The sequence below is a fragment of the Colossoma macropomum genome, unplaced genomic scaffold (assembly GCF_904425465.1).
Source record: "Colossoma macropomum unplaced genomic scaffold, Colossoma_macropomum, whole genome shotgun sequence".
NCBI classification, from domain to species: Eukaryota; Metazoa; Chordata; class Actinopteri; order Characiformes; family Serrasalmidae; genus Colossoma; species Colossoma macropomum.
In genome coordinates this window covers 25,114,978-25,134,456 of record NW_023494799.1, presented here as the reverse complement: position 1 = coordinate 25,134,456, position 19,479 = coordinate 25,114,978, and the positions used below count along the sequence as shown (strand labels likewise).

The following is a 19,479-nucleotide window of genomic DNA, read 5'->3' as shown; positions in this document are numbered from 1 at the left end:
ATGGTTCTTTGCCTGGTGAAATGCTTCTTCAGGTTGATAGAGAGTGTGCTGTACATAGTTTTATATAGAACCTTTTTGAAAATGAATCTATATAGCATCAAAAGGATTACAAGCTTGATATCATAACAATAGAAGAACCACTCTATTTTGATAAAGTTCTACATAAAAAAAAATCCCTTTAATAAAGAACCCTTGAAGAACCACCACTTTTAACAGTGTAGGACTTAACAATTGCAGCAGCTCCTTTTGGTGCTACATACAGGCATTTACAGGTTTTTCACACAACTGTTTCTAGCTACACAACTATAAAACAACAGGCTTCACAAGAAACCTTGAAGAACCAGTGTGCTGGATAGAGGAACACCTTTTCCCACGTTAGAGGAAAAGGAAGTCAGTCTTACGAGGCTAAAGTTGCTTTCCTATTCGCCAGCTTCTTGTCCTAATTTCCCCGTTCCACTTTAAATGGTGCAGCAGTTACATTCTGGCGCCTCAGAACGCCGCACCATTTAAGGTGGAACGGGACAATTCGAACAAGAAGCTGGAGAATAGGAAGCTGACTTCAGCTTCGTCTTAGTCTTCCTAATTGGCCAGTAGCCCACGCATTGTTGAGGAACAAAGAACAAGACCTGGCTGTAAAAGTAAGAACTTTATTGCTACTTATAGAAGCTCATGAAAGAGTATCCTTACCGCATCTAGTCGTGCTGAAGTATCCCAGATGCCTGAACAACCAATCGCTCCTGACTAGTAAAGTCTCGTAGCTGTAACACAGCAAAACTCAAACTCAAATGACTCGAGCGTCTCTGGAGAAACGAGGCTCTCTGCCCGGCTCTCCTGCGCGTCCCTGTGGGAAAATTACGGGAAATAATGGGAGTTAAACGTCCTAAACCGCGTTAAGGTGCGAGCGAGCGGCACTAGCGGCTCCCCGAAGCTGCTTACGCGGACAGCGGCATCCCTTCAGCCGGGAGTCCGTGTGGTGCTGGGGGCGAGCGAGCTGAAGAGGCGTTGCGGAGAGCTGCGTCGACGGACTGGAGGAACAGCACTCGACCGCCTCGTAAATATACCGTTAAGTTACTTCACAACTCACTCGCTCTCACGTAGCTACGCGTGTGTTTACTGTACAACAGGGAAACTTTGGCGGCTCCATCTTACGCTACGCGACCCAGCGACGGCACGCAGGCTCGTTCTCAGCAACCGACACGCCGACGTCTCCGCCGAACACCATACCATAGCCTCGAACAAACGAAAAACAGATAAATAAAAGATATAAACACAAACGCGACGAAACAACAACAGCAGCGCTTCCCCCTGCGAGCCGTACGCAGAGGCTGCTAAGGAAACACGTCACGACGTCACGGACGAACGCGGTTTAGACACGCCCACTGCGAAAAAAGCATCGGTTTTCTGGCGACACCTGGTGTAGGAGGCGGGCAGTTACACTGAAAGGGGAATCCCACCAAGTTGTCAAAATTTCTGAATAATCGAGTCCATGAGACGGTCATTTAGAGTGGTTTGATGTGAAATGGTTCATTGTACAGAATCTATACCCAAGATTTCTTTATAGTGTTGGTGATAGGAACTAGAGGTCATAATGTCTTCTGAGTTTATATAATGCTGATGACAGTTAAATTGTTAGAAATCTGAAAAGAAAAGTTTTCTTTGGTGACTATTTATTATTTCAAAATATATTTTAAGCCCAAACTATCACAGAACCATCATAAAACAATGTCTCAGAAATCAGGCAGCATATTCATAACCATGTCATGTATTAACTTTCGATGAGGGAGCTTTTAGAGATGGACGTCTGGTTCCCATCACAACCACTGCGAACAATCCTAACTCGGTACGGTTCTTTAGAACAGAGCTTTTCACACCAAACCACTCTGAATGATTTCACACCCTAACCATTTAATTATAGTGAATTTTTTGATAGTTCCTAGAGAAACTTATCGAGCAAAATACTTGATAGCATTAAAAGCAGCAAAATTCAGTCACATCCTCAGAAGACTCGTCCTTCACCTAGTTTTGACTGGTTTCTCTTTGAATTCTCTTTCAACGTACATGTAAAAGTCAGATTCGTCTGCTTGTGGGGGTCCGCAGCGTAACCAACGTTACAAGATGTTCTTCCACACAATGCATGCAATTATGTATTTCAACCAGAGAGGGCCCCAAATCCCCAAATCCTACAGTGTTGCTTTAAGCTAAGTTAACGTTCCTTACTAAAGGTTTTTGTACATAATAGTTATAAATACGTTTTCTGATACCTAAAACCACTTAAAGTCTAAGGTTTTAGGCGTTTTCCCTAAAATGTATTTTTAATACATTGAAAGGCAAAATGGTTCACGAGGCTGAAGTTGACTTCTCAATCGAATTTCCTGTTCTTCCTTAAATGGTGCAGCAGTTACATTCTGGTTTCATAAATAGTAGCCAAACAAGACTTTTTTCCAGATTGATGCATATTTTACTATCAACATAACATTTATAAACTCACAAGACACGTGTAGGTTCACTGTTTGTTTTGGATAGTAAAGAAAATGGCTATATTTGCAGTGTAAACAATATGACCTCTGGTTCCTGTCACCACCACTGTAAAGAAATCTGAGTCTTAACCATTTCACACCAAACCAATCTCAATGACTTTGTTTACATCTCAAATGTGAAAAATCAGTCGAATTCACATTTAAGATCATGTGACATGCTCAGATCCAAAAAAACAAAGCAGGAATTTTCAGCTAGCCAGATGATCCAAATGGGAAGCCAGTCCTGTATTAAAAGGCAAGATACGTTCTTTTACATTCTTTTTTTGATAGACAGACATGGCTTAAATGAAGAAATGTAATGAGAAATCCTTGTGGAATACACTACATGAACAGTTCTGGATCAATCCAACTCATCCCAAAGGTATTTGTACCCCTCCAGCTGACGCTCAGTGACCGTAGGCTCCAGAGCATTCCATTCTATTGATACTGGTTTTTCTGTAGAGATTACAAGCTGAGTGAGGGTCAGAAAATGGGAGCACCTTACAGTGAATTCATTAATTAGAAGGGTGTCTGGATACTGTGTCTGCTGTGTTTCTCTCTCACTCATCAAATAGATCACACCTGACTCAATCAGCTATGGAAGAGGAGGAGGGGAATTGCTTCATGGGTCTTCTGTTGGGCTGGAGCTGATGAGCTGATACCTACAGTTGGACTTATAATAAATATAACTGAGAGCAGAACAGAAACAGATTATCTAGCGGCTAACCAGCTCCAGTCTAGCGGAAGATATATGACAGCAATTCTCCTCCTCTCTGTAGCTGCTGGCAAAATATTTGACAGCCTACTCCACTGAGGTTACACAAGCATGTCTTTGGAAGCCATTCCCTTCAGATAGAGGAGAAAAAAATGTTTTTTTTTCCTCTGTTTCTGGGAACAGTCAAAATATTGACTTTTCTCAAAATTTTGGTGAAATCTTTACTCAGTCTATCAAAATAATGATTTCTTTTTTTTTATAAATATTGACATCATGAATTATCAAATCTTGGAAAATATAGACTGATCACAAAATCATTATGTATCCCAAGATTTTGAGATACTATGTCAATGAGTTTCCTGCTAGAAAAACCAGCTCAGACCAGCATAGCTGGTCACCAGAGAATCAGCAGATGTTGTGTCTTGGACGCTGGTATGCTGAGACCAAAACAGCAGCAGACCAGCATAAATCTTTTTTTTTTTCTTCAGAAAAAAGGTCAATAGTTTGTGAAAATAAGTCAGAATTTTGAGTGTGTTGCGATTTTTCTCCTTTAACTGGCAGAAACGGGCTTCCATACATTTCATATGTTCCCACAGAGACCAGCATAAACTTTTTTTTTGTACGATTACATTTCAAGAAAGTAATTATTTCAGTATACTATGTCAATATTTGGGAAAATAAGTCAATTTTTTGAGAAAATAAGCTATTATTCTGAGATATGAGTCCATATGTTGAGAAAATGAGTCCTTATTTTAAAATACTAAGTCTATTTTGAGAAAATAAGTCATTATTTTGAAATACAAATTCAATATTTTGAGAAACTAAGTCCTTTTTTCAAAATGATATGTCCATATTTTGAGAAAATAAGTCCTTACTTCAAAATACTGAGTCAATATTTTGAGAACATAAGTCATTATTTTGAAATACAATGTCAATATTTTGTGAACATTAGTCATTATTTTGAGATTGTAAGTAAATATTTTGAGAAAATGTCAATATTTTAAGATCATACTTTGAGAAAACTTCATTATTTCAGAATACTCAGTCAATATTGTGGCATAATGCTGCCAGAAACAAAGAAGTTGTGATTTTTTTCTTCTCTACGTGGAGGGAATGAGCTTCCATACATTTCACACGTTTTCCCACAGAGATGAAGAGACTTCCATCATTCTGCTTTGAGAGGGCACTACTTTGAAAAATCAAATACTGTCAGACGGTCAGTTATAGCCTACAGATTCGGCTTAGCGTTATAATAAAATATCACTGTTGTCTGAATAAAACCTCATATCTCCACTTTTTTTCAGACATAATTTGAAAATGCCTTTTGTCCATTTCATGATGAATGGACCAAAAGAATTTGTCGATTTCAAGGTCAATGGACCAAAATTACTTGGAAAAAAGTCTGGTTCCATTGACTTCCATTAAAAGCAAAGTATATTTTTTCTATTCCTTGTAAAGTTATAATTTTGGAGACACAAAGTTTTGTTCCGACAGCAGTAATGTACTTTGTTCATCCATTTGCTTGTTTATCTTTCACCATTTTAACATTGTTTCTCTGACAAGTAGGGCCTAAGTATTCAGACAAAGGTTTTAAGCTAATTCCTGGGCTACACAGCATTTTGAATGATGTTTTTGCACTGCAAAGAAAATATAGTCCATGACTAGGCTTAATCCCTGTCCAGAACACCCGCCCCAAAATGTTTAGCATAACTGCCTTTGGGATCCATGTAGATTCACTATAGTTGAGCAATGTGTGTTCAGTCATAGAGGTTGGCTGCATTCTCTGCTTCTAAATAATAAACACATTCAGCGATGTTGAGGTCTGGACTCTGGGGTGGTCAGTCCATTGTTCAGCTTCTTTGTTTGATGTGTTTGTCTCGTTTTCTCAGTAAGGTCTTCTTGACAGCTTCACGTCCTTTCAGACCCATAGCGCTGAGTTGTCTTCTCACAGTGGAACGATGGACAGAAACACCTGTGGATGTTTTCAGATCTGAAGCAGCTTGATTTTCTCCTCTCTCTCAAAGATGAAAGCTTTGAGTGCTGTTTATCTGATGGGGGCAGTTTTGGTGGTCTATCAGGTGTTGCAGGTGGTTGTTAGGAGTTATATTTTCTCTGTAGCTTTTAATGATTTTAATATTTCAGTCCTATTTTTTCATTTATATTCCTTTGACTTCCATCTTCCTTACGCAAGTGAATGATCTTATATATAATCTCCCCAGAAATATCTCCTGAAAAACAAATAAACTTGTACTTAAAGCACTTTTGAGAGGAAATTAAATTAATAAAGGGTGGTCTGGGGCTTTTGTACAGTACAGTATGCCATTGTAATACAGATCAGCCACAATAAAAATAATAAATTGGCTCATTGCCAATCATGTTGAGAGAAAAAATCTGGTCATCTATCTTTAGTTGTGTATGCATGTTCATAGTTCCAACTTGTACAATGCAGAACAGATGGCAAAAGAGAAAAAGGACAAAAGTTGGAAGATCAGTGGACAAAAATCTTCCATTCATCTTACTGCATTCAGCCCAAATTGTCATCTGAACAAATAAACAGTAGTTCATTTTTTTCTGTTGTTGGTTTTTAATCAAAAAAGTATAAGAATTCAATAAAGTTCACCAAATAAATAAGAATGAGTAACACTCCTGTTGGTGTTTATAATAAATGCCACAGAATACAGAGTAAAAATAACACACATGCTGTGAGGTTGTCAGGAAACTGCACCGAAGGAGCCCGATTCCTGCCTGCGGAGACAAATACATTCTGTGTTAGGATGACAAATGACATGGAGACAGCTGTGCTATTACAGTTTAAAAAAGGAAAAAGTCATTTGGCGATCGTCCCTACTGCATTCAAAATATAGTGTAAAACAGCAGAATACAAAATAGCCTTGTGGATTTTATTTAAGAGCTGTATAACTTCCTGAAGATCAATCTCTCCTGGCTGCCATTAAAGGAATTAAAAGAACGCATCACCCAAATGCAAGTGTGACTAACAATGAATAAAAGCTAATAGAAGCCAATTAGCATAATGCACATAAAATAATGCTGACTGGTTTTGTTTCATACATTATTAGCACTTTTTGTGGTGAAGTATTACTTTAAAGGGCCCATATTATGGAACATTTTCTTGTTTTTGTTTTAAGAGGTTGATGTACATTTGGAAAAGCTTCACTGTAAAGTTTGAAAAAATACCATTCACTCCTCAGTCCACATAGTTCATAGCTAGAAACTAAGTCCAGTTTTGGATTTATCATGGTTGTGATGTCACTTACATCAGACCACCCATTTAGCTTAAAGCAGTTTAGCCCCCTGTTACACAGAGCAGGTATCATTTGGCTGGTGGATCACTTTCAGTGGCACTGACGGGGTGGTGGTATGTTAGTGTGTGTTGCACTGGTCTGAGTGGATCAGACACGGCAGTGCTGCTGGAGTTTTTAAACACCTCAGTGTCACTGCTGGACTGATAATAGTCCACCAACCCAAAATATCCAGCCAACAGTGTCCTGTGACCACTGATAGAGGACTAGAGGATGACCAACACAAACTGTGCAGCAGCAGATGAGCTACTGTCTCTGTCTTTACATCTACAAGGTGGACTGACAAGGTACGAGTATCTAATAGTGTGGACAGTGAGTGGACACAGTGTTTAAAAACTCAAGCAGCACTGCTGTGTCTGATCCACTCATACCAGCGCGACACACACTAACATACCACCACCACGTGAGTGTCACTGCAATGCTGAGAATGATCCACCACCCAAATAATACCTGCTCTGTGGTGGTCCTGTGGGGGTCCTGACCATTGAAGAACAGACTGAAAAGGGGCAAACAAAGTGCAGTTGGATTACAGTCTGTAATTGTAGAACTACAAAGTGCACCTTTTTGGTAAGTGGAGCTGATACAATGGACAATAAGTGTAGATACAAGGAGGTGTTTCAAATAAAGTGCTTGGTAAGTATATATTTTATATGTATGTGCAAAATAGTTTTTGTTTGAATTTTCCATTCCACCTTAAATGGTGCAAGAGGTACACTGTACAGAAGCCTGAAACTAACTGCTGCATCATTGAAAGTGGAATGCAAAATTCGAATAAGAAGCCAAATTCAGCTTCATCAGATTTCTCATTTATCTCATATGTGTGTCCAATACAGCCTTGCCGTCAGACACTGCTGGAATCTGGAAAATATTATAGTTATTCAAACGTCAGTACCAGCTGGTGCACAGCTTGTTTCGCACGAGCCTCCGACCATGAACTCGTCTGACGCAGGACATAGAATTGCAGCCAATCAGGACAGACAGACAGTCATTTACATATATCAGTCTTAATAGCACAGCAAAACAAAAACATATCATTCTAAGCGATAAAGAGAGGTTGGAAAATGATCATGTAGAAATGAAATATGACTGTTTTAATACTAAAATCAAAAACACAGATTATGGGCCCTTTAACGGTCAGAACAAAACTAGGACTGGTCTGAGATCAGGCATAATTCCTCGGGACACTGTCTGACCCACCTCTGTGTCCGAGCATGACCTCGCCTTCATACTGTGCCATGTTTAAGGCCTGCTTCTGCTCACTGTCCAGTTCCTCCCACTGCTCCTCCGTCACAGCCCACGCCTGTTCAGCACTGAGCCAGGAGAGCTGGGTAGCACTAAACACCACCTATGAAAGAACAGCAACTATGTGAAAAACACCCATTTGCTTTCACACTGGAAAAGCTAACAGGCATTTCCTGTCTCAGTTCAAAGGGTGAAGCTCTTACAGCCATCTTTCTTGGGGGGATCAGGGCTATTGCTGCTGGGGTCAGTCCTTCCATTTGTTCCTTTATGAGGGCAGACAACACCATGTCATCCAGTCCAGCTGAGGAGAGAGAGCTCATCATCATTAAAGTGGTGGTTCCAACAAAAGACATGTTTAGTGTCCAAAGTTTACTACTACAGCTTTGCACAGGAGCTACAAGGCTAAAGCAGTTTGCAAGAAGCTTATTGCCACCATTGTGCAAACTGCATGACTAATTCATCACACATTTGCATCAAACCACACTGAGTTGTTAACTTGTATCAAATAGATTTTCTAACACTGTATTAAATAGTATAAAAATGCCACATACTTTTGCCTGTTTTTTTATAGATAACTTTGTGTTTTACAGTGTGAGGAGTAACATAAGCAGGTCTATTTGAGCTTACTTAACAACGTAATGCAGTTTGAGGTGCAGCTGGAAGATTATATTGAGTGTTTATATCAAAACAATTTGAAAGACGGCTGCAGTTTTTATTACAGCCTGCAAGTTTTAAGTGGGCAAATATAACCTAATACATGGAGCTTGTGAACTGCCTGAAAATGAGTTAGACCAGGGGTGCTGAAACTTTCTGTCTTAGGGGGCCAAAGTGCAATGTTTGTGGTGGGCCAACAACCAAAAAAAAAACAAAAAAAACACAGTATACAAATAAAGAATGCCGGTGGGCTTCAAACTGAGGTTTTTAAAATGTATTTAATAACATTACACAATATTTTATTACTAAAGTATTTCAACATTACAGAATTTAAGATGCTGTGTATAAGAAGATGTTTGTTCTCTCACAGTCTATGTTCACATGCAGAGATTTTTGCCAATGCGATTGAATACATTCTGATTATAGATTAAGACTGAGGTGTTTATTCTCACTCTACTCAACAATCTGATGTAAATCTGCATTTACATGCTCACTACATGTAATGCGTAGAGAACCATTTAGTGTAGATGTTACTATGACAATGAGCATCACATGAGTCCAGTCAGAGTGAGACGAGCAGCAGTGAGCAGTGCTTGTGTTTCTAATTACTTTAAAATAATGTCAGACTCAGGAAAACATACTTCACATGTGCTTATTAAAGAAGGGCGAGAGGAAGACGTCGTGTTCTAAGACACATAAGCTGGGCGCCCCCGTCCCACCGCCATCTTTTAAAGATCAGAGCATAAACTTCGTCTCCTCTGCAGACCAGTTTCTGCTCCCGCACTTTGAACATTATAAACTTTCACTATGACGTGACTCACATGCAGAACATACTTAAACTTTCCGATTGGGAATGTGATCAGATACAGGCGTTTACACTGCAATTATTCTTTTATTTCATGGATTATTTACAGGATTACCCACCTTGTTCAATTGGACAGACATTGTATTCTGAATGGCCTCAATCAGACTAGTCTATTCAGATTGAGGTTTATACGTGGACATACTCTATTCTGATTGAGCTATAAATCAGATCATTAACGGATTATTAGGCTACTGAGTGAAGGGGAAAGTTTAGGATCATTTCTGGTAGGCAAATCAAATGTCCTCACAGGGAAATTTTAGCTCGCAGGCCACATTTAGGCCAGCCTTGAGTTAGACCAATCAGAAACAACCAAACCTCCAAAAGCTACATACATGACCATACAACTGCAAAATCCAGCAAAAGTGGATGTGCTGACTTTCGTACAAATATTATATTATAGCAATTTAAATCACCATCATGGTTCAACCAATAGTAATTAAATATTGTCCCCAATTCATTCAGAAAATAGTTCTATATAGAATCATGTACACTCAAAGAACCCTTTGCATGATTAAAAGGTTCTTTGTATCATGAAAGACCGATGGAAAATGCGTTATGGATGGTTCTATGTAGAATTGTTTTGAAAAGTGTTCTATATAGCACCAAAAAGGTTTCTTCTACTGTCACAAGCTTAATATTGTAACAATAGAAGAACCCATTTTGGTGCTATATAGAACCATTGACAGCACATTCTCTATTATCTGAAGAACCCTTTGACGATGCAAAGAATCATGCAAAATGTTCTTTGAATGTTCATTGTTCTATATAGAACCATTTTCTGTACTAAAGAATCCTTGAAGAACCATCTTTTTTAAGTGTGGAGTTTGAGGCAAGCAGCTCACACAGTTTTAGTTTTTGGCTATAAGCTTCCATTACTTCATTACTACATTAGCCTAGTAGTTAATTGAAGATGCAAACTCAGACATGAAACGTCATGGCTGATGGATGTTTGAGGTCAGGGGACATTTGTGGAATGCTGACTTTTGGTGAACTTGTCGCTGTAATGAATCACTGCATGGTCATTACTGACCTTCATCTGAAGGAAGTACTTGTTTTTCAATGCACATATTGGCAGTACTGATGTGGTAACAATGAATGGCTACCTGCTAGAGTCCCGATCTCAGTGAAGACCTCAGAGCCCCAGTTGCTGACTGGGCCGAAGCCCAGTGGGCTGGACAGTCGGGCAGTTAGGGCTGCAATCTGCTCTTCAGAGCATGGCAGGACCGTCTCCCTCAGAAAGAAAGCTGCCACACTAACACACACAAAGATCACAGTAATATGAGACAGATTTGGAGAGGTACAGTGTGATCATAGTCACAGATCTGAAAATGTAGCAACTAAAAAAGACAAAACATGAGGCTGACCTCAGGTTAGAAGGGTCCAGATGGGAGATTTCTGATGAGCTGAAGCCACAAAGCAGATAACCAAGAGAAACCAGCTCCACCACTCCAAGCTCTTCTGGCTTCTGTTTACGGCGTCTCATTATTCCCTGTAAAGCTGCTCTCATCTGAAAAACACCACGTCAGCGGCTGATTTAAGTGGCAAATGTTCACAGTTTCAATACATCTACCAAAGATAGCAGCAGTCATGACATCAGTCATTGGAAGAGACTGTTCCCAAATTCTATGGTAGTGTGTCCTAAAAAAGCACCAATTATATTCAAATAAAGGTTGAAACTACTTTTTTTTAAGCTGACAGATTTTAAGCTGCATGAGGTAAGATTATTTTGTTAAAAATGAAGTAGCTTTGTTAAAAAGGAAGTAGCATTGCTGAGTCACTGGAGAAAAAAAATGCACTAAAACACTGTGTCCATTGTGCTGCTGTGACTCAACATGTAAAATCCAAAGCAGTGGTTTTCAAAGCAGTGGGCCGTAGTGGTCCTGCTAGGGGGCTGCTGGCTGTTTTTTGTTTTTTTTTTAATGCAAAATTTGTCACACTAGACATTTCACCAAACTTAATTTTAAATATCACATATTGTAATAATTTGCAAAAAGGAAACATCCTATTTATATTGAGTTCATTGACTGGTGAACAAAATGCTAGCTAGTTATGCCTATATTTTCAGTGCAAGTCAGTGTAAAATGACAACTTTAGATCATATGGAATTCATAGATCATGGATGAATAGTTAAAATCCTTGGCCATCTACAAGTGAAGCAGCCCAAAAGCATCTTAGTGTTAAAATCATGTTATCTGGTAGAGAGAGTGTTCAATGTGATGCTCGCTCTTCCATTTAAGAAACATCTTTGTGCTAAGATGCTTTTGGGAAACTCAGGCCAGACTCGTTAAATCTTCCTAAGGGCCACGGAAGCTTTTGTGGTAATTTGTGTGGACCGCAAGTTGCAAAAGGTTGGGAACACTTAACCTAAAATATTCGCCGAAAAGCTAGAGAGTCAGGAGTCTTTACAAACAGGCATCACATGTCGGCTGAATGGGCTGGATAGCTAACTATCAGGGTGCAGCTTACCGTGTAGGTAAGAATGGCGATGTAGTGAAAGCACAGTGGATAAAATCACCACCAGTTGCATGCAATTACATATTTCCACCACAGAGGTCTCCAAATCCCCAGTTGCACATAACGCAATACATGCATCTGTTCTTGTTTACCTCAAAATAGCCAATTAGAGATATTCATAATATGGCGCTGAAGCGGGAGGTCATCTCTGCACATTCTTCGGTGCTTTGTTTCTTTTTGCATAAACCAAGAGCAAAAAGTGCCAAAACTCACTTTCTTTGTGCTCCACTCCTCAAAGCTCCCAAGATAGGCTACCACAGCTAGGTCAGATAGGTTGGCAGCTTGCAGCTCTCTCTCACCCATCTCAGTGACGATACAGCCCAGCTCCAACAGCTGCTCCGCCCTGAGAGCCTTAACCGGCTTATAAAGCTAGACACACAAAAAGAAAACCCCCTAAGCTTTGTCACCACCAATCTATTTAAGGGTCAGTTTTCAGACAAAGCTAAAAGTCATGTTCCAGCCAAAAACAAATATACCTTACCCCAAGTGTAGGTGGTCAGCCAAGACATGTTTGGTGTCCAAATTTTGCTTCATTAGTTGCAATGGAGCTAGAAAGCTAATGTAGCTAACATGTAATGGAAGCTCATAGCTACTAATTAGGATCATAAATATTGCATGTCTACTGTTATATACCGTCGCTGCCAGAACAAAACCTCATACCTCCAAAGAATACAGAAGAAAGAAAAACGATCTTAACTCGTAATCACTACACAAAAGTGGTATCATGTCAAGTACAATTGTCTTAAATATAGTCAATACATCTGATATTTCTCTTGTTGAGATTGCTGCAAGCCTAAATTAAGATTATTTAACTTATTTATAGACACTATTTACTTGTTTTCAGACATTTTATTGAGTAAAAGTATTTCACTTTACTGACAGATAATTTTACTTGACAAGACATTTTGTGCACTGATGAAAGTTAATGTAATAAGATTTTTCCTGAGGTAATTTTGAACCATTTCTTTTGGTTCGTTCATCATGAAATTTTAATGATAATGCAAATGGTAACTGGAGTTTTATGCAAGGAGTTATGCAAGAAGTAAACAACAACGGAATTGGACACAAAAGGTTTTTGTGTGAGTGTGACATATAGAAATGGACAAAAGTGTGTTATATGGCCAAAAATGTTAGTATAGAAGTCTAACAGAATGTCTTAAAATGTCAGCAGGTCTATTTAAGATTACTTAACAACTTGACAGAGATTGAGGTGTGTGAAGATTTAATGAGAACATAGCAGCAATAAGCTTCCATTATTTCAAAGCTACATTAGCCTTGAGGCTGTAGTACAAAAGTAAAGAAGCAAATTTCAGTCACCAAAAGTTTCTTGGTGAAAAGATAACTGTATACATTTCATTTTTACTTTTTGATTTTTTTGAGTCTTTAACGAAGCCAAAAGGGTTTCCCATATGTAAAAAGGTACAATATTTTTCAATGTTTTTTTAAAATATGTATATAATATGGTTCAATTACATATAGCAACATACAGTCGAAGAACACTGCAAAGGACATGTAAGCTTACTGTCACTTAATGTCACAAAAACATAATTTTACTGGGGTTGTTCAAACTTGTACATGTAAATATTAAAAATTGACACTTTTACAGATATTTCATCTACATATGCATTTACTTCTGCATACGACTTTACATGTACACATATTTTTCTTTCATTTGGATTTAAACTGAAATTCCTCATTATATTGTAGCCCTATACTCTGTGTGCTATGTGTTTGTGGACTGACCGGTCTGAGTTCTGCCCACAGCACCCCACGTTGCTCAGCATCCAGTGAACCATCCTGACCCATAAACTCAACACAATCCTCCAGCTCCCTTCTCTTCATTCGACTCAGCTGATACCAGCGCCAGGCCGAGGGGAAGGTTCCTCTGACGTCCGCACAGCTGGGAGTTGGCTCTGATAAACACATACAGACCTTTCTCTCACAGATAAGGTCATATGAGTAATTTCTGATTAAGTCTCTTAACAAACTCAGCAGATTGAAGCCATAAACATGCCTCACCTCTCCTTGTCCACCTGCGCCCTTTGACAATCTTGTGAATGAGGCTATAGATCTTGTCTTTTAATCCTTTCAGGTCGGCGCACACTTTACCAAGAGCAGAGTCCTTCCAGTGCCACTGACTCTGCAGAATTTGCTCGACTGTGTCTTTGCCTAAATCATCCTAATAGAAACATGGCCTTCAACACAATGTAGCAACACAGCGCAGACTGGCTAAGCTTTAATAACAAGGCTTGCGTGTCACATTTTCAAAGATTTCTTACCAGTGGTAGAGATCGTATCTGTTGTGGGGACAGGGTGAACACTAGCCGGCCTACATGTTCAACATCCCCCACTGTCCATGATTTTGGCTCTCTGTGGAGGGAAGAGGAACTAGATCAGATACAAAACTAGTCATCTATTAATCTACTCTGATTACATGCCAACATTGCTCTCTACCAAAATAATTATTCTTTAATTTGTCCAGAAATCTAGTTTGCCCAGTTTTCCCCTTACCTAAATTACACAATATAGACAAAAGTATTGGGTCACTCCTCTTAATTATTGAATTCAGGTGTTTTATTCAGTCCCATTGCCACAGGTGTATAAAATCAAGCATCTCCCTTTATGAACATTTGTGAAAAAATGGGTCGTTTTAAAGAGCTCACTGAATTCAAGCAAAGTGCTGTAATAGGATGCCACCATCGCAGTCAGTTTGCGAAATTTCTTCCCTCTTAGATATTCCACGGTCAACTGTGAGTGGTATTACTGAAAAGTGGAAGCATTTGGGAACCACAGCTACTCAGCCACAAAGTGTCAGACCATGTAAAGTAACAGAGCGGGTCGCCAAGTGCTGAGGTGCACAGTGCATAAAAGTCCCCAAAGCTCTGCTGAATCAATAACTGCAGAGTTCCAAACCTCATCTGGCATCAATATCAGCACAGAAACTGTGCGCCGGGAGCTTCATGGCATGGGTTTCCATGGCCGAGCAACTGCATGCACGACTTACATCACCAAGCACAATGCCAAGCGTTGAATGGAGCCACCGGATTCTGGAACAGTGGAAACATATTCTGTGGAGTGATGAATCACACTTCTTTATCTGGCAGTCTGATGGATGAGTCTGGGTTTGGCGAATGCCAGGAGCCTGATTGATTGTGTCAACTGTAAAGTTTGGTGGAGGAGGGATGATGCTATGGGGTTGTTTTCCCAGGGGTGGGCCTAGGCCCCTGTGTTCCAGTGAAGGGAAATCTTAATGCTTCAGCAAACCAAGACATTTTGGACAATTGTATGCTTCCAACTTTGTGGGAACAGTTTGGGGAAGACCATTTTCTATTCCAGCATGACTGAGCCCCAGTGCACAAAGCAAGGTCCATAAAGGCATGACTGGGTGAGTTTGGTGTGGAAGACCTTGACTGGCCTACCCAGAGCCCTGACCTCAACCCAATCAAACACCTTTGGGATGAACTAGAACAGAGATTGTGAGCCAGACCCTCTCGTCCAACATCAGTGTCTGACCTCACAAATGCTTTTCTGGATGAATGGGCAGAAATTCCCACAGACACACTCCAAAATCTTGTTGAAAGCTTCCCAGAAGAGTGGAAGCTGTTATAGCTGCAAAGGGGGACCAACTCCATATTAATACTTATTGATTTAGAATGAGATGTCATAAAAGCTTCTGTAGGTGTAATGTGTACGTGTCCCAATACTTTTGTCCATATAGTTAATCAGCCAAGACATGTGTGGTGTCCCCTAAAGGCTGCTTCTGGAACTACAAGACTAACATAGCCAACAAGTATTGGAAGCTTATAGCCGCCAGGTTAGCATCATGCAAAATGCATAACTAAATTATCACACAATCACCTCATATCCTGCTAGAAAAACCAGCATAGACCAACATAGCTGGTCACCAGCAAAACCAGCATATGTTGTGTTTTGAAAGCTGATATGCTGGTCAACCACCATGACCATGCTGGGTGACCAGGGAAACCAGCACCAGACCAGCATAAACCAGCATAAAAAGTGTACCATGTTAAGTTGTTAAGTAATTTCAAATAGACTTGCTTATGTTGTTTCTGTATGACACAAAGCTAGCAACTAGTCATAAAATTCAGGTGGTTGAAGCCTCAAAGTTCAGGCTTCAAGATGGCTGCTAAGGGTACTAAGGGTATTCGTTACTGTAATAATAAGGAACACTGACCAGCTGCATTTTTTAATACAAAACGAGCATCAGTCCTGTTTGTCATGGCATTTTACTTCTAGATTTTGATATTTTTAAAAGTGGCACTCCATTTTTGATGCATTGTGTCAGTTCCAACTTATCAAACCTCAGAAAAAAATATATTGTGATATGTATCAACTATCGTGATATTAGATTTTTGCTATATCGCCCACCTCTAGCTGCTATGACTGTTTTGAACTATACAATGTACTATGTCCATTTTATAGATAGCAGAATGTCATTCAGTGTCAGAAACCAGTTTATTTGAGATTACGTAACAACAACACAATTTGAGCAATAACGTTCAAAATGAATCATTCAAACTGTTTGAGCAAAATGAATCTGATTCTTAAGTTTCACAACCCGGGTTTCGCAGGTGACCTGACATCACAGGCTAATAATGCCATCAGGAATGTTTATATATTTGGTGCAAACTGATAACTCACTAGTTCAATGTCAGGTATTATACTATGGCCCAATCCCATGTCTTATTTTTACCCCCTACTCCTTTTTTTTGAGTGACACTTTGCCCCTTGGAACTGAGTTACAAAGGGTAGTGGTTGAAATCTTCCACTACAAAATGAAACAACCCTCAAATATAAAAGACCATTACTTCATTAACAGTCTACTACCTTTGCTCTGTAGGTGACCCTGCCAGTCTGCAGTGATAGCAGAGGAGGGGAAAGTTCAGCAACCTCACTGCTGGGCTTTAGTTACATTTAGGGCATCATATGCCTTTAAAGAGGGGGAATGCGGTAATTATTTATCAACGCCTACCCCTAATTCTTCAGTGATATGAAGCTGAAGTCAGCTATTTGCCATCTTCTTGTTTGAATTTTCCCGTTCCACCTTAAATGGTGCAGCAGTTAAATTTTGGTGCTTCAGGCGTCAGAACTGCTGGACTATTTAAAGTGGAACAGGAAATTTAGCTAGCTAGCTACCGAGACATTAGCATACTATTAGCGATTTTTTATGCTTGTTATGAAGAAAACGACCATACATTGAAACGGCATTAAACTAAAATAGAACACTGGTTATCGTGATTCTTTAATAGAGAAAATGTGTAGGTTTCTTTGGTCGCTTGTGCAGCCATCTTGCCGGTTTTCCTTTATTTCTCATAACATTCTGTTTGGACTGTGCCTCTGAAAAACTCTTTTGGAGGGCCATGTAGTCCTAACACTTGGCCATACGCCTCTATCTTAACAAAAGCAGGACACCCTACCTCTAAGTGTGGGCTAAGGGCTAAGTGGTAGGGGCAAGGGGTGAAATGAGATTGGGCCTATGAGTAAGTTTCTCTGACAGGGATCAGGCCTAGTCATGAGCTATATTGTCCTTTTAATGTAAAATCTTCATTCAAAATGCTGTGTAGTCCAGCACTAGGCAAGGAAAAAGAATGTGTATACTGGAACAAAAAGGATTCACCCCAGCATGCTCCTCTCTGTAAGCAGGGCAGCCATTTCTCTGAAGAAATCAGAAGGCATGCAGTATTGTCTCAGATCTTCTAATCGCAGCTTCAGAGCCTCTCTGTCCACCTGGGCCAGCGCATCCCTGTCCAGGAAAAGCAGCAGAGGACCCAGCAGGTCCATTGAGGTTCCAGAGAGATGGTCCTCAGAAATACCCTGAAAGTAAGGTTGGAAATTGCTTCAGGGAGGAGGAAATGAAGAAATATTTGTGTTGACTCACAGAAGGAAGAGTATTAGCTCACTGGGCAAATTTATTGTCAGCATATTGATTCAATTCTAGATAAAGAATTGAGGAGCCTTGGTCCAGCTCCCTTGATGCATACAGTAATATAATTTTGACAGAAGCAGATAGTGAAAAGCCTAGGGCATGCATTTTAATAAATTTTATGTACTCTTATCGACTGCTGGAAAGAGTTTCTAAACAACGCGTTAATTCTTCCATTCCAGCAGAATGCTCCAAAAGCCATTTCTCTTACAAGAACATCAATAGCTTTCTCAGCCAAGGCCATCTGCTTGTGTCGCGGAAGCTGCAGGAAATCGATAAAGTGTCGTCGGACGTGGTTCAGGATGGCCCTGAGTGAGGTGTTGGACAGGCGCTCCATCATCAGCACTCTGTGAGACAACATACGACAGTCAGGCAGAGGAAATCAGGGGCTCGACTGAGGGGGAAAAAATGACTGAACTTACGGTAATCCTGCAGCAAATAAAGGGTTGATGCCGTTCAGATCCATATTCGGCCTCTTCCGAAGCTCCTCCACCACACACTTCCTCTGTGGAAACATTATTTTCATATTATTTTTCATAATATAATGACATCAGGTTCTTCCCTTGAGCCTTCATTTGTAGAATGATGTTCGCTTAGTCATTCATTTGAATAATTAATTAGACAGAAAACTCTTTAAACCGACTGCCATGTGACTGGTAAATGCAGAACTGTATCAGCACAGTAATGGTATTGGCGTATTCACGTATCATTTGTTATTCACTGGCGAGCCAGAAATGCAAGCCTTCAGTGGTGTCATTTGTAACAAACGCTATTTGCATTGGCAGCGCAGTAGACTTTGCTTTGGCATAACAATTGGAAAGCAGTAGAGGCAAGTTGTTTTGGATTGCTGGAACTGTCTCAAGCTTGTCTCACACATTCTCACCAGAGCTGGCCTCAGTCCTCCTGGCAATTCCGTGATAAACTGCAACAATTCAGAGAAGTCTGATTCATTGGCCCAAAGCCGTAGCCTATTACAGCTCATGCCGCTTGCAATGTGACCCAAACGTCTGTAAGTAAAAGCGACAAACAGCACAATACTGCAGCCATACAATGTCAGGGTTTAGTCTAACAGGCTCAATGGAGACAAGTATTCACAGATTAGCTGAAATATGCTTCATATGAACATAATATTAAAGGGGAATTTCATACATTTTTCAAAGTTTCTGCACAATTAAATGTTTTAAGACATAAACAAAGTAATCAAGAGTGGTTTTAGATGAGGAATGCTTCATTCTAGAGAAACTGTTGTTTAACAGATGATAGTAACCAGACGTCTGAACCGTTTAATCACTCCAAAAGCTCCCTTACAGTAAGATATTACATAAAATGATTATGAATATGCATCCTAAAGCCTGAGACATTGTTTTATGATAGTTCTGAGATACAGTTTTGCTCTTAAACATGTTGGTTAAAATTCAATCATGGTGCAGAAGTACAGTCATATCCAAAAGTTTGGGCACCCCTGGTCAAATTACATGTTTTGTTGATTGTGAAAATAAGCTAACACTTCCTCTCCAGAGAACATACTTATGGACATTTAAATGCACAGGCACTCTTTATTTGCTGAATTTAACATTTTGGGGGGAAAATGCATCAAAAGTGGCATTGTTTTGATTCAATTGATTTGATTTCAATATGTTAAACCAAGCAAAGTACTAGAAATTGTGCACTAAAATTAGCAGAAAAATGTCATATTTAAATTCTCTTTA

At 39.7% G+C, this 19,479-nt stretch overlaps 2 protein-coding genes across 2 annotated transcripts in view; both read right to left on the bottom strand.

Annotated features, from left to right (window-relative positions):
* Window positions 1-1,339, bottom strand: part of furina (furin (paired basic amino acid cleaving enzyme) a) — a 124,861-nt gene extending 123,522 nt beyond the window's left edge. The window contains exon 1 of the mRNA XM_036585912.1: window positions 688-1,339. The gene's annotated coding sequence lies outside the window, so the exon portion shown is untranslated. The remainder of the gene's footprint in view (window positions 1-687) is intronic.
* Window positions 881-19,479, bottom strand: part of LOC118818649 (stereocilin) — a gene marked incomplete at its 5' end in the record, with an annotated part of 37,967 nt that continues 19,368 nt past the window's right edge. Inside the window, 14 exons of the mRNA XM_036585938.1 lie at window positions 881-1,025; window positions 1,155-1,230; window positions 7,749-7,896; window positions 7,997-8,094; window positions 10,416-10,564; window positions 10,677-10,819; window positions 12,040-12,195; window positions 13,570-13,764; window positions 13,874-14,005; window positions 14,106-14,196; window positions 17,465-17,661; window positions 17,982-18,117; window positions 18,193-18,275; window positions 18,654-18,777. Of these exons, the coding sequence (XP_036441831.1) occupies window positions 881-1,025; window positions 1,155-1,230; window positions 7,749-7,896; window positions 7,997-8,094; window positions 10,416-10,564; window positions 10,677-10,819; window positions 12,040-12,195; window positions 13,570-13,764; window positions 13,874-14,005; window positions 14,106-14,196; window positions 17,465-17,661; window positions 17,982-18,117; window positions 18,193-18,275; window positions 18,654-18,777 (1,873 nt within the window). The remainder of the gene's footprint in view (window positions 1,026-1,154; window positions 1,231-7,748; window positions 7,897-7,996; window positions 8,095-10,415; window positions 10,565-10,676; window positions 10,820-12,039; window positions 12,196-13,569; window positions 13,765-13,873; window positions 14,006-14,105; window positions 14,197-17,464; window positions 17,662-17,981; window positions 18,118-18,192; window positions 18,276-18,653; window positions 18,778-19,479) is intronic.